The 12,795-nt window shown below is 51.6% G+C and overlaps 1 protein-coding gene across 2 annotated transcripts in view; it reads right to left on the bottom strand.

The window, feature by feature from the left end:
- The window catches only part of LOC113913069 (transmembrane protein 132B), a 384,783-nt gene that overhangs the window by 179,738 nt on the left and 192,250 nt on the right, over positions 1–12,795 (bottom strand). Inside the window, exon 3 of one of the 2 annotated variants that reach the window (XM_035724011.1) lies at positions 3,139–3,285. In XM_035724011.1, the coding sequence (XP_035579904.1) occupies positions 3,139–3,285 (147 nt within the window). Of the gene's footprint in view, positions 1–47; positions 70–3,138; positions 3,286–12,795 lie in introns of those variants that run through there. The other variant, XM_035724012.1, reaches the window with a different exon arrangement.

A 12,795-nucleotide genomic window follows, 5' to 3' on the forward strand; every position in this document is an offset into this window, starting at 1 on the left:
ATGGAATGAATTCTAGAGGGATATTAGAAAAGTATAAATTGTCATACCAAAGCATCAATCCCTGTCCTTCGTCCAGCCCCGAGGAGGTCAAACACTGACGTGAAGGACGAGGAGGAAGATGCTAGACAGGAGAGCGTCTCATAATTATGTAACTCTGCTTATGTAACGGCTTGTCTTCTGCAATTTTTTTCTCTCTCCTAAAGAGAATGCAAAATTGATTCTCACAGAGCCAAAAGTGATCACCACAGCCTATGTTTTTTCTTCAGTGTAAAACAGCACCACTTGATCAAATATTTCAAGAAGTCAATTTCCTACCCATAGACCATGGATTCCGCCCTCCCACAGACCCTTCTAACTCAGGACAGTTTGACAGGCGTGCAACTGTTCGACTGGATGATGGTGTGAAAGCGATTAACACATTCAGTAGAAACCGTACTTGGAATTTTATATCTGGATCTTGTCGCCCGGGCTCACGATCGGGGTCCCATTCTGTCCGTGATGCTGGGCAGCGGCCGCCGCTCCCCGTCAGCCACGCGATCACGTGGGTCACAGACGCCACCTGCATCGTCTGTCACTGTCAGTGCCGTAGTCAGGTGATTTTGTCCAGCGGGAGGCTCACGTCGGTGCTCTGAGCGCGTTGAAGGTGGGCCGGGCTACGCTGTGGTGGCCGCTGGGTGAGGTGTGTTAAACGCATCTTTGATTCGTGATATTTTCAACTTATGATGGGTATATCTGGAGGTAACCCTGTTATGAGTCAAGGAGGATCCACACCCAAGATGTATACCCAAGGGGTGATTTCAGAGGGTGTACGTCAAGGCATCCCACTCAGGCCCCTCCAGCACAGCAGGACTGTGGTAACCGCAAGGCCCCCTCTTGTTTCTGCCCCCGCCCCCAGCATCCATCCCCCAGAACATCTCCCATCCTCTAAGCCATGTCGTTCGGGTGGGCTGGCCACAGTGACGGGTTCTGGTGGGCCCATGATCCAAGCTGGGCCAAACAGAGCCAGTGGACCCGACGGGGAAGAGTGGCGTCCTCCCTGAAGTGACCACACCCGCAGGATGGACACTGGGAGCTGCTGGTGGCCAACCTGCCACCAGGAGGGAAGATCCTGCTAGAGATGCTGCCACGCCAGAGGAAAGACAGGGGACAGGTCGCTAAGGATGCTGCCTCGGGCCCCTGGATCCAGACGTCCCTGGTGGCAGCCCCCCTGTGCGTCTCCATCCGCATGAGGAACCCAACACCCTTCACGCTTGGGCTTCATCAGTGCGGCACCCAACAACAAAGCCCAGCTGACCAACACCCCCAGCAGCCCAGAGGGAGCCTGGGCCCAAGCCCAAAACAGAGAGGAAGCCACAACCCTTGGTGGGCACCAGATTTGAAGGGTGTGGCCAGTCACGCTAGCTGGCCGGCATCCTCCTACCCTTCTTCCTTTACAACAAAGACCACCCCCCAGGGCACCTCTCCAAAATAGGGCCAGGTGTTTGCTTTCCCAGACTGCTTCCTGGGCAAAGGCAGGGGCCCACCACTTCCCCCTGAGATCTGAAGAGACGACTTCCAGGTCTTCTTCCCTGATAAAAAAGAGATACACAGGAGAAGCGGCTCCCTGCCCGTGTTCATGAACAACCGGGTGAGCTGGTGATGCCTGGAACTGCTGCAGCCACCTTGTGACCGTGAGCAAGCTAGAGGGAGGGCGACAGCCAGTGAGCCGGGCACAGCAGAGCGGAAGACACGACACGGCTGGGTGGCACCGTCTGTGCTGCCGGATCGCCAGCCGCCAACCACCCGCCCCTAAGTTTCTCGCCGGGTGAGATGGTAAAACCGTGTTGTGGCGGCCACGTCCGTGGGTATCCCAGTACTTGCGAATGAAAGCACCTGAGCCAATGTGAGAATCCCAGGCTCTCCCCGCATACTGATAGCTCAGGTGCGGGAACGCTCAGTGGGCGGACAGATTTCCAGGGAAACCAGGGGCCACGCGAGGTTGCAGATGAAAAGCCCCTTCGAGGGAGGGAAAGCAGTATAATCCGAATGTTGAGCTTGGAGTAGTCAATATTCCTAACAGGGGGCTCGTAACCACTCAGTCCCTTCCCTTCGAAAGAGCTCTTGGAAGCGGGCAGGACACGGTCCCAGCCCAGGTTGGCCGGGGTCGCCAAGGCAGGGGGCACTGGACGCAGGACTGCCCTGGAGGAGGCAAGCTCCACGGAACCTCCCTGAGCCTCAGGAGCCCAGCCACCCGCCCACACCCCGGTGCGATCCCAGAGGACCCCCTGGGGGCCTAACGCCGTGGAGTTTAAGTACTAGAGAGAAAAGAGAACGGGGTATGACGATCGCAGAGGTCTGCAAGGGGCTCGCCTGCCCAGCTGAGGCCTTGGAGTCTCATCCTGGCTGAAGTGGGGGCCTTTGTGGTTTTAGGGCGGGGGCTGGGGTGACATGTCTAGTGGCTCATTTTGGCCCAACTCCTTGAGAGAAAAGGCTGTTACCACAGTGGAGACAGCTCCTTCTGCCTGTTTGGGGTCCTGATGCACGGTGACTAGCAATGACCTCCCTCCCCAGCCCCGTGAAACCCAAGGCCAGCGTCTGAGCTGGACAGGACGAGTGTGTGCCGGCAACACCAAGCTCACCCGACTTCCCACCCTGACTCCATATGCCAATACCCACGTATGAGATCTGCAAAATGGCTGCATTTAAGCACTAAGACACAATCACTCAGTCGCTCTAGGCACCTTCCGCTTGCTCATAAAAAGGTACGTTTCCCCCTCGCCTCTTAGATCATTTCTGTGGTCCTCATTTCATCCTTCAGTCATCATGCGAACAATAACAATAATAACAATCAATTCCTAAAGTACAGTTCTCAAACCCTGCGCATATGTGACTTCAGGTAATTTTTGGAGACTGCTCACCTGATTGGGCCTTAGGTGTATAGACAGCGTAAAGAATAAAAGCCCCCTCAGGCGGCACAGCCCCATCATGGAGCCATTTGGAAGCCAAACAGCTGAGCGGTGCTGATGAGCGAGGGGAACACGTTGCCCATCGAAGGCAGAGGCATCACCTCATTTATGCGCACGTTACTTTGCCATCAGCTCTTGCAGCCACCCCGGCCCCCCCACGGCCGCGGCCGCACCTGGAGACGTCGGCGCTCACCTGCTCTGCGTGTCCGGGTGGTGGCCCACACAGGTGAGGGTGGCCGCTGTCTGCTCGCTGCCGCTGTCGATGTCCTCCTGGACCGCCCACTGCTGCTCACTGCTGACGCGCACGGCCGATATTCTCACACCAGCTGCAGCCTTAATTCTGTGGGGCAGGAAAAAGATGTATAGTTCAAGACGAGTGGTAAAAAATACGGAACCAGAGCACATCTTCCCTCTCCTCTGGGAGACGTAGGGGAGAGAGGCAGTAAATGGTTTTCCTTTGCAAACTAAGTGTCCTGTTATTTTTACAAGCGCCCCAAAGTAGGAGCCCCAGCGTTTTGCCAAGCGCGTTAGTCTTCTGTTGCATCAACGCGCTGGGAACCAGATCGCTGTCTGCTTCGGGGGCCACGAGTGATGGAAATGAGGCAGGTGTGTCTGGGCGGGTGTGGATGGAATCCGCTCGCCCAGCTCTTCGCCTGGAGATGGGGAGGGGTCCCCACAAGGTGGAGGGAGCACACACGACCGGGGGGGCTGGGGAAGCCCAGGGGACCGAGGAGGAAGGGGCGGCCCCGACCACATGGGGAGAAGGGAACGATGGGGCATGCCGCTGTCGGGAGAAAAATACACACAGCATCCAGGCAGGATAGTGTAGCCAGGGAACGCCTGGTATGGTGTTGGGAGATCACAGTTCCCCAAGGAAGAACCCAAGGACCCAGGCGCTCCGGCACTGAGGAAAGGCCAACTCACAGCCTGGTTGTTTTCCATGTGTTCCCTGCTCCTCAAATGACCCTCTGCTGTGACTAACCAGAGCACGTGTCCTGCTCTGTAGCAGGATTCAAGTTCTTGGATAGCAGCTTTGGGACTTGCCTGAGCTGGGGACATGTCCGGGGAACAATCAGGAGGAAGACAGAGCCATGGAGCACCCTCTGCTCGCCATGCCTTAACCAGGTAGACGTAAGAGCGAGAGGATGTGCTTGGACTTCCGAGCCCAGGAACAAACACAGCACAGGGTCGGCAGGTGCTTGGCTGGGAGGAAGCATGATGTCCCTCTGCTTCCCAGAGGCCTGTGGACCCACAAACACTGCCCAGTGAGGCCCTGCGCACCCTTTACCACAGGTACATCAAAAGGAACATGATAGGAACGCCTGGGGGGCTCAGTCGGTGAAGCGTCTGCCTTCAGCTCAGGTCATGATCTTGGGGTCCTGGGATGGAGTCCCGACCCCATGTGGGGTTCCCTTGCTTGGCGGGGAGTCTGCTTCTCCCTCTCGCTCTGCCCCACCCCCCACTTGTGCTCTCTCTCTCTCTCTCTCTCCATTTTTCTCTTGCTTGTTCACTCTCTCTCAAATAAATATAAAATCTTAAAAAAAAAGAAAAGGAACATGATTCAGCCGTAAAAAGGAATGAAGCATTGACACCCACTACAATGTAGATGAACCTCGACAACATCAGTCAACATGGGAGAAGCCAGACACAAAAGGCCGTGTATTGTGTGATTCCATTTATGTAAAAGGTCCAGAAGAGGCGAATCTGTAGGGACACAGAGCAGACTGGTGGTTGCCAGGGGCCGGGGGCCCTGGGGGAGAAGGGGCAGTAACCGCTAGACTAACCGCTAGACTAACAGGCTTGATCGGGACTAGACCGCACCGCGAATGTGCTAAATGCCACTGAACTGGTCCCTGGGAAATGGCCAACTGTATGTTACCTGAATTTGCCTCAATAAAAAAAAAAGAAAAGAAAAGGGGGTAGAAAGAATAGCCCCTCCCAGGAGAGGTTGAAACTTAAAAAAAATAATAAAAATAAAAAAGCATTTATCAACACACACACAAAAAATCTCCAAGACCCGAAGAAGGGAGCATATAAAGGCAGAATTTCCAGGAACAGGAGGGAGCGGTCTGGACTCAAGCGCTGTCCTAACCGCTGGCTTTGCTGCCTACTGTGAGGAGCCCGGGGGTGGAATCGGGGGCTTCAAATACCTGCAGAAATAGGTAAACAGACAAGAAAGGCTTCTGCTTCCCTTATTCTCCTCCTGCAGGTCCTCGCATCCGGCGCACGCTGAGAAGTCCCCCGGAGCCGCAGACACCCCTCCCGGCTCTGACCGACTCCCCTCCCGCTCCACCCGCGGACGAAGGCTGCTCCCTCCTGCAAGCATTCTTTCTCACCACCGTGATGTTCCCGGGGTTAGTTTATGCGAACTGTGAACAGACGCGTCCTGTTCTGTCCGCACTTTCAGCCATTCCATCTTGCTGCCAAAGGGGCAGTTGGAGAGAATGTTCCAGAACTCGCGCCTCCTCTCTGATGGCACTTGCTACTGTAACAGTTATCACGTTCTGTTGCATGCGCACGACTGCTCACGGAGGTCTTTCGTCAGACAGCCCCGTGGGCTGCGTTATTACTATTGTCCTCAAAGTCCAGATGAACACATGTCCACCCTCCAGCCCCCAGAGCGAGTGGCCAGCTGGAGGTCACGGAGCCAGGCAATGGCAGAGCCAGGATTAGAAACCTGCTCCCATGCACGTGCATCCCCCGTGAGCCACGCGCGCACCACGCAGTGCTGGCAAATGACCCATGGGACCCATGACCTGCACTCCAGCTCCTAACTGAGCCCTAACGGCCCCTCTCTCTCCTTCAGTCCTGGAGCGCAACATGTCCACTGAAGATTCTCCTTGGGGTTTTTTGCTTATTTTCTTTGATTCTGATCCAAAAACAAGGCACAGTTCCCTCGTCGTCAGGGACTCGGCATCTCTGAACGGATTCATGCGACTGGATGCCAGGGCCTCCCCACTGCCCTCCTTTATGGTCTTTTTTGTTTTTCGAGACAGAGGCCATTGCAATGGGCGAACTCTCCCTGGGAGTGTTGAGAAGCAGGCCTCCAACCAGGGGCGACCACAAGTACCAACAGCAGGGACAGAGTCTGAGCAGCTCTGGAGGCCAGCCACTGTGCTCACCATTGTCACCGTCCTTGCTGGTCCTAAAGAGATCGCAGGGGAGGCCGGGAGGCAGACTTGGGACGGTGACCTGTAACCAACAGAGGTCACCCAGCAGGGTCACACCAGTGCCTAGGGCTGTGCATGAGGACAGAGGCAGAGAGCAGACCAAGGTGGCCTCCCAAGGTTTCCCTCAGATGGGATTACTGGCCCCAGGGCACCACAGACGCTTTTCTACATGCTGCGATGCACTCGAGAAGGACGTCTGACTTCTCTTCACCTTTTCCTGCTTACCTGGAGCCCAGATGAGAGCCCATCACAGTAGCCGCCCCTTTGCTCCCCTCCCTAGGGCAGCCAGCCTCGGGAAGCCCTCCAGGTCTGGCCATCAGCGGAGGCATCTCTATGTTCTCCCCTGCAGGGTCACCGGCTCTCAATTTCTACTCCACCATCCACACCCGAGCACTGTGCTCGGCATTAGGGCTCCAGACACAATTACTTTTCTCCTCTATCCCCACCCTCCTCCCGAGCCACCTAGGAGGACTGGGACCTCCTGCCTGACCCAGAGCATGCCACGAACGTTTCTGCCCTAACGCCTTCCTGCGTTGCTGGTCTCCTTTGGTTCTGGAGCTCCCCCGAGCTGCAGCAAAGTCAGACCTGAGAGGCTCACCAGGCTGCACCGGTGATCTGGAGCACAAGAGAGCCAGAAACTTCAGTGCGGTTAATTTCGAGGCCAAGAGGAAGTCTCAAGAAAACAGATACCTACAGAAGGGAGCCTTCCAGGCTTCCTAGGGCCCACCCCTCCCCCAGAAAAAGTAGACTTTCAAGCTGCTAAATACCTTCCAAAACTTCCATAAAGACAGTCAGCTTTCATGCCCACTAAGGACAGGAACCGTGAGCTCAACAGTCACACACGAACTGTCGCCGTTAGGGCTGGGAGCCACACAGGACAGATGCACGGTATCGTGGGGTTTGTCTTAGCTTTTATTCTCAGTTATTATTATCGGTAGCAATGCACTCTCGCAAGCCTCCTTCTACAGCACACCAAAAACAGACACTTGCCCATCAGAAGGGCTGCCACAGAAAGAGAACATAGCAAGTGTTGACCTATGTTGACTCGTGCGCATTGCTGGAATGTGTGAACGTGGTTCCATTTCTTTGGAATACTATCTGGCAATGTCTCCTAAGCTGAATTTCTGTAGATCTATAGCCCAGCACTTCCACTACTAGGCACATGCCCAAGAGAAATGCATGCATGTGTTCCCCAGAAGAGCACAAGGGAGTTCATGGCACAGCACCATCCTATGAAGCCCCGAATGGAAACAGCCTAAACTGCTCACTGAGAACAGGAACAGATACCAGTGAATACGTGCAGCAGAAACAAGAATGAGCGGTCTACCACCACCCAAAGCAACATCATGAACATACAGAGATGCTGTCGGGCAAGAGAGGGCACACTGCAAAATCCCATTTACAGAAAGTCAGGCAAACAGATCTCTGAGGTAGAAGTCAGCATTGTGGTTACGCTTTGGGGAACTGGACGGGGCCCCCAGGGGGGCTTCTGGGGCCCTAGCCATGTTCTGTCTCCTTCTGGATGTGACTACATGGTAGGTTTCGAGAATTCATCAGGCTGTGCTCACTCGTGTGTACTTTTCTGGACATCTGTTCTAGTTCCGTATAAAGTTCACAACAAAGCAAGCAGACCTCATGTCTGTAACAGGGATGCCAAGTTGCAGCCAGGGCAACACCGACCACTGGATGTGACCTCCCCGCTGCTCAAGCTCAGTGGGAGGCCTCAGGATGAGTCAGACCACCACCACCCTGGACACAGAGGGGCTTCTCCCCCCAGCTGCCACCACCCCTTGAGGTCCCCACTTTTGTTCTGAGGAGCAGAGAGTAATCTGAAACTTTGACCTTGTCAATGATGGGGAAGGGTCTTAGAATCCAGATGAGCACCTCTGCTGGTTGGACCAGGGACCAATGACATTCCAGCGGCTGTGGGTAAGCAATGAGAAAGACATCTAGACTCGAGGCCAGTCTCTACCCAGCAGGGACTAGAGACAGGGCAGAGGCCCACAGCTTCTCCATCTCATTCCCCCTATATCTTTTCAGCCCACCATATCTACCACCTAGCAGGGAACAAGAAAACTTGCCTGATGAGTGCAACCGAGTCTTTCTGTCTTATACTCAGGTCATCCACTTTAGAATTAAATACTCAACTCTAGGCAGGATTTTTGGCCATTTGGTTGCTTACACAGTGGATGTGCAGTAAAGGATTAAATACCTCTGCACTGACAGACTCTCCTCTTGTGGTCAGTGTGGCTGCACCAGCTCCAGGTCTCACATCCTCATCCACAAAGGAAAAGAATGATTCTGTCCTTCAGAACAAAATCCTGGAGCTGGGTTTTCATTGCCTGAATTAGATTGAGGATTCTACCTTGGACCAAGAACTAAGTGGCCTAGGGGGTAGAAGAACAATGCTCACTGGTTTAGCCAGTCAACTACCACCCCTGCAGTAAGAATAAAGTTAAGCCCATCTGAATCACACTGCAGTAACCACAAGAAGTGGTCACTGAAAAATTCAAGTCACAAGAGAAGAAATGAATGCTGGGTATCAAAAAACAAGGCTAAAGGCAAATTACTGAGGTTCTACCCCTCTCCTAAATAGAAGTTATAAAACTGTTCCTGAATTCCAGTTCTTAGCCCAAATTCTTCCCGATTTTAGATTATATTCGTTAGAATAATTTAAGCCCAGAAAAATCCATGTCTTGAATATTCACTAAGTGTGTTTTAGAGAAATATTTTTAGGCTTGGTGATATTCTTAACACTTGTTATGTATAACAACAACAATATCTAAAACTATATGAAAACTATTAATGGTCTAAGTGCTATAATGAGCTTCGGGGATCTGGGGGCCGAGCAAGTAAAAAGTATGACCACAAGGTGGCAGGAGTACACAGCAAGATTTATGGGGCAACACTTGGACAGGCTTGCATGCTATGGAGTCCCTCATAGTGTAAGATCTTCCAAAAGATATGGCACCGCCACCACCCCGAAGGGGACGAGGGCAAGGGAGCTCCAGGAAACAGGAAGATCAGAGGGGGGTTATGTATCTACCTGACATCACTGAGCAACACATGGACAAGTCTGTGGATCAGAGCAGACTTATAACCAGGGTCTTATAACCAGAGTTTATGGCTAACAGACGTTGGGTATGCAGGGTTTTTGCAGGGTATGCAAAGCAGGCAGGCTCCAAATGGCTAAAAATATGCTTATTTGGGATATATTTATAACAATCAGATGTGTAAAGATTTGAGTTTGGCGCTGGCAGGATTTTGAGCTAACAAGTCCCAGTCTGCTGTGAAGAAATAAACAATACAGGGGCCAATATACAGGGACCATCTTTGGCTCATTTATATAACAACTACTTTCTGATAGTCACAAAAAAAAAAAACCTTACATTTATATTTCCATAGGGTCTTCATTATACAAATATTTATCTGAATTCTTGCAGTTATGGGATTCCATTGAGAAGAATACATTGGCAGAATGAGAAACTACTTGTTGATGAACTGACTCCTCAGATAATCGGTCCCCACTCACATATGCCCTTGGGTGACAGCGCACCTGTGCCCACCCACCACTCCCACATCCCTGCCTTTGGGGTTGGTCCGGTGCTGCTGGGTGTCAGCTACAAACACAGTGCAAATGCAATGCAAATCCACTGCAAAGTGAAATTGCAAATCTTGTGGTCCTGGAGGATTGAAAGCTACGGAGAAAGAGAATCCAGGAGGGGGTCCACCAACAGCCGCTCAACAGATCTGCATTGACCGTTAACAAGTGAACGGGAAAACAATCAACAAGAAGGATCCTTTCTTCAAAAGAGAACAGTTTGAATAGCAAAGCATCGTGAAGCTCTTGAGGAAACTGGGGAAGCCCTCGAACAGGTCTGCTAAATTGATCCTCTTTGTGATCCTACTGACAATGTCAGGTGTGAAATGAAAAACGCAGTATTGCGCAGTCATAGAAAATTGGAGGAGAATAAACTGTCAACAGGAGATGCGTGCTTTGTTTTAAGTGGCACAGAGTGGGAATTGCTGAACCTAAATTTTGTTTAATATGAGAGAAAATAAACCTGTCGTAATTTTTATTTCATTTCTTAAGGAAGAAAAAAAGAATCCCCATCAAGGTTCCTTTTGCTCACTATTGTCTATGACACTTTATGCTCCCATTTCAGTAGATTCCTTTCAAGTGGCCAAATATTCTCAAATTAAAGAAAAACTCCTAACACTCTTGTAGCTTGGAATGGCAATGCTCTTTAAAAAGGCAAGTTTGATGTGTGTAAAAATATGCGAACATTCTGTATTGGTGGGGAACCTACTCCCTTCTGGTTCCTAGAACGGCAAGTGCCTTCCGACCCCTGCAGGAACTTCTCCCTAATCTTCAGGTTTGGGCAAATGTCACCTTCTCGATGACAAAGCCTTTCATAGTTATCCGAAACAGAACACTAATACCCAAACTCTTGGCTTCCCATGCTTATTAGCTATCTCCCCCACTGGAAGAAAGCACGGGAGAACAGGTGTTTTTATGAGTTTTACTCCCTACTTTATCCATGGTTCTGAGAACCAGGCCTGGCAGATGGGAGGCACTTAACAAATATTGGCAGAATGGAGGGTCTCTATCTAAGGTGTCATCTGTCTCTGGAGGCCCCACAAATATGACTTTGAAGATTGAAGATGCCCGTTAAGAGAAAAAAAGCCACCAAGGACAGGGGAGGAGGTACAGGCATCGGAACCCACTGGACCAGAGGTTTTTGAACTTTCAAGCACAGCAGAATTACCTGCTGCTACTTACAAATATCTAGACCCAACCTCCAGAGACTGTAATTCACTAGGTCTGGGGCAGGACCCAACAGTGCTGTGTTTTTAAACAAGCTGCCGTGAGGACACGTGTGGTCCTCAGAACACTGGGTAACAGCGTTTGGGACACATTCCAGACAATCACATGCCATCAAGGAGAGGAATGCCAGGGAACATCTGGTGTTCGACACACTCTCTGAGATAAGCCCAGCTCTGGGCACTGGAGCATTTTCAGGGCGTGATTCAAGAAAACTGTAAAGATGCTTTTAATTTGGATCCTCCCAGCAAACCACTTTCTGTGTGATCAATCAACCAGAGAGAGAGAGAGATGTATGCATCTCCCACTAGGCACCTGGAGGCTGGCAAAGTCAGGCTCTGCTGAGAGCTCATTTCAGACCATGATTTTAAACTCAGAAAAGACTGCAGGATAGGGAAAAAGAGTCTGGGAGGGAGCCCACCACACTGGACCAGCCAAGATGGCCGCAGGACAGGTCGGGGGGGCGGGGAGTTCCCTCCTCTCCAAGTGGCTGAAATCCAGGATACTGAAAATAGATCTTTTCAGTCTTCTGAGTATGAAAGAGATCAGGAATCATCCTGAAGGACAAACAGACAACACGAGCTAGGAAAGCACATAGTCCTTCCGAGCAGAGTGTTGGAAGACATCGGAATTTCAGCTCTGAGCATAGGAACATGCTAAGAGGGATCTCGATGCACAAGAGAACTTTCCCCAAGCAATACCTGCTGACTCCTTGGGGCGATCTCCCCTCTCTCGTCTCCCTGTTCAATTCTAGCTTTTATCTAGGAAAGTCAGAGTCTAAGCAAACTCTATGTATAGCTTTTGACAAATCAGAAATTTAATGTTTTTACAAGCAAAAGAATGGTTTTAATTATCGCAAAGTTCCTATCACAAGAGGTGCCTTGATCTCGTCATTTTGTTTGTTTGTTTGTTTGCCCACCCCTTGGGAGATAGCTAGATATCAGCAAAGCCCATTTGCAAAGCAGTGGGGTCCCTCACAGCAAGAAAGAATGATAAATAAGAATGAGCTTGAGGCGATTTCTACTACAATTCTAGAAATTTATTTTCCACTCTGGCCAAGGCAGCTCTGAATGTGGAAATGCCAGTGGGCTCAGCTCTGCAGGAAGCTCCACTCAGCCTGCGGAGCCAGTTCTCCTGTGCCTCGTCGAGACTGTAATTATGTTGTTTCCCCAGCCAAACGACGGCTTCTACAATACAATCATTTCTTCCCTGACTCGGCTTTACAGGCACTTGGCCAATCTCAAATCACAGTGCCTTCTACAGGTAATCCAACAGACCAGGACTGCCCCCAAAGTTCCTGCTGGGTCTCCCCTGCTCTGTGCTGGCTCTATGAGTCTCCAAATGACCACAAACTGGGGAAGGGGGGGCTTAAATCAACAGCCTCGGTTCTGGAGGCCGGAAGTCTACAAGCAGGGTGCTGGCTGGGTGGGCTCCTTCTCAGGGAGTCTGGTCCATGCCTCTTCCCCGGCATCTGGTGGTTGCCAGCAACCCTCGGCTCCTAGACACCTCTCTCCGCTCTTGGCGTGTCTTCACACGGCCTCCCCTCCGTCTATCTGTGTCTCTCCTCTCCTTACAAGGACACCGGTCACTGGACTGAGGGCCCGCACTAATCCCAACTAATTGCATCAGCCATGATCCTATTTCCAAATAAGGTCCCATCCTAAGGTTTGAGGCAAGCAGGAATTTGGGGGATCTGACACATGCTCTACAGGCACAAAGGCCAAAATAAAGGAGGTGAGGGGACAGTAAAGGTTTCACTCCTCCGAAGCACCAGGTGCCTGCGGGGAGGGCCCAGAGCGCATCTTCCTTGGCCGCTTACTCAGTGCTGGTCCGTACTGGGCGAGGCGGATAAACT

This window comes from Zalophus californianus, chromosome 14, assembly GCF_009762305.2.
Source record: "Zalophus californianus isolate mZalCal1 chromosome 14, mZalCal1.pri.v2, whole genome shotgun sequence".
Taxonomy (NCBI): Eukaryota; Metazoa; Chordata; class Mammalia; order Carnivora; family Otariidae; genus Zalophus; species Zalophus californianus.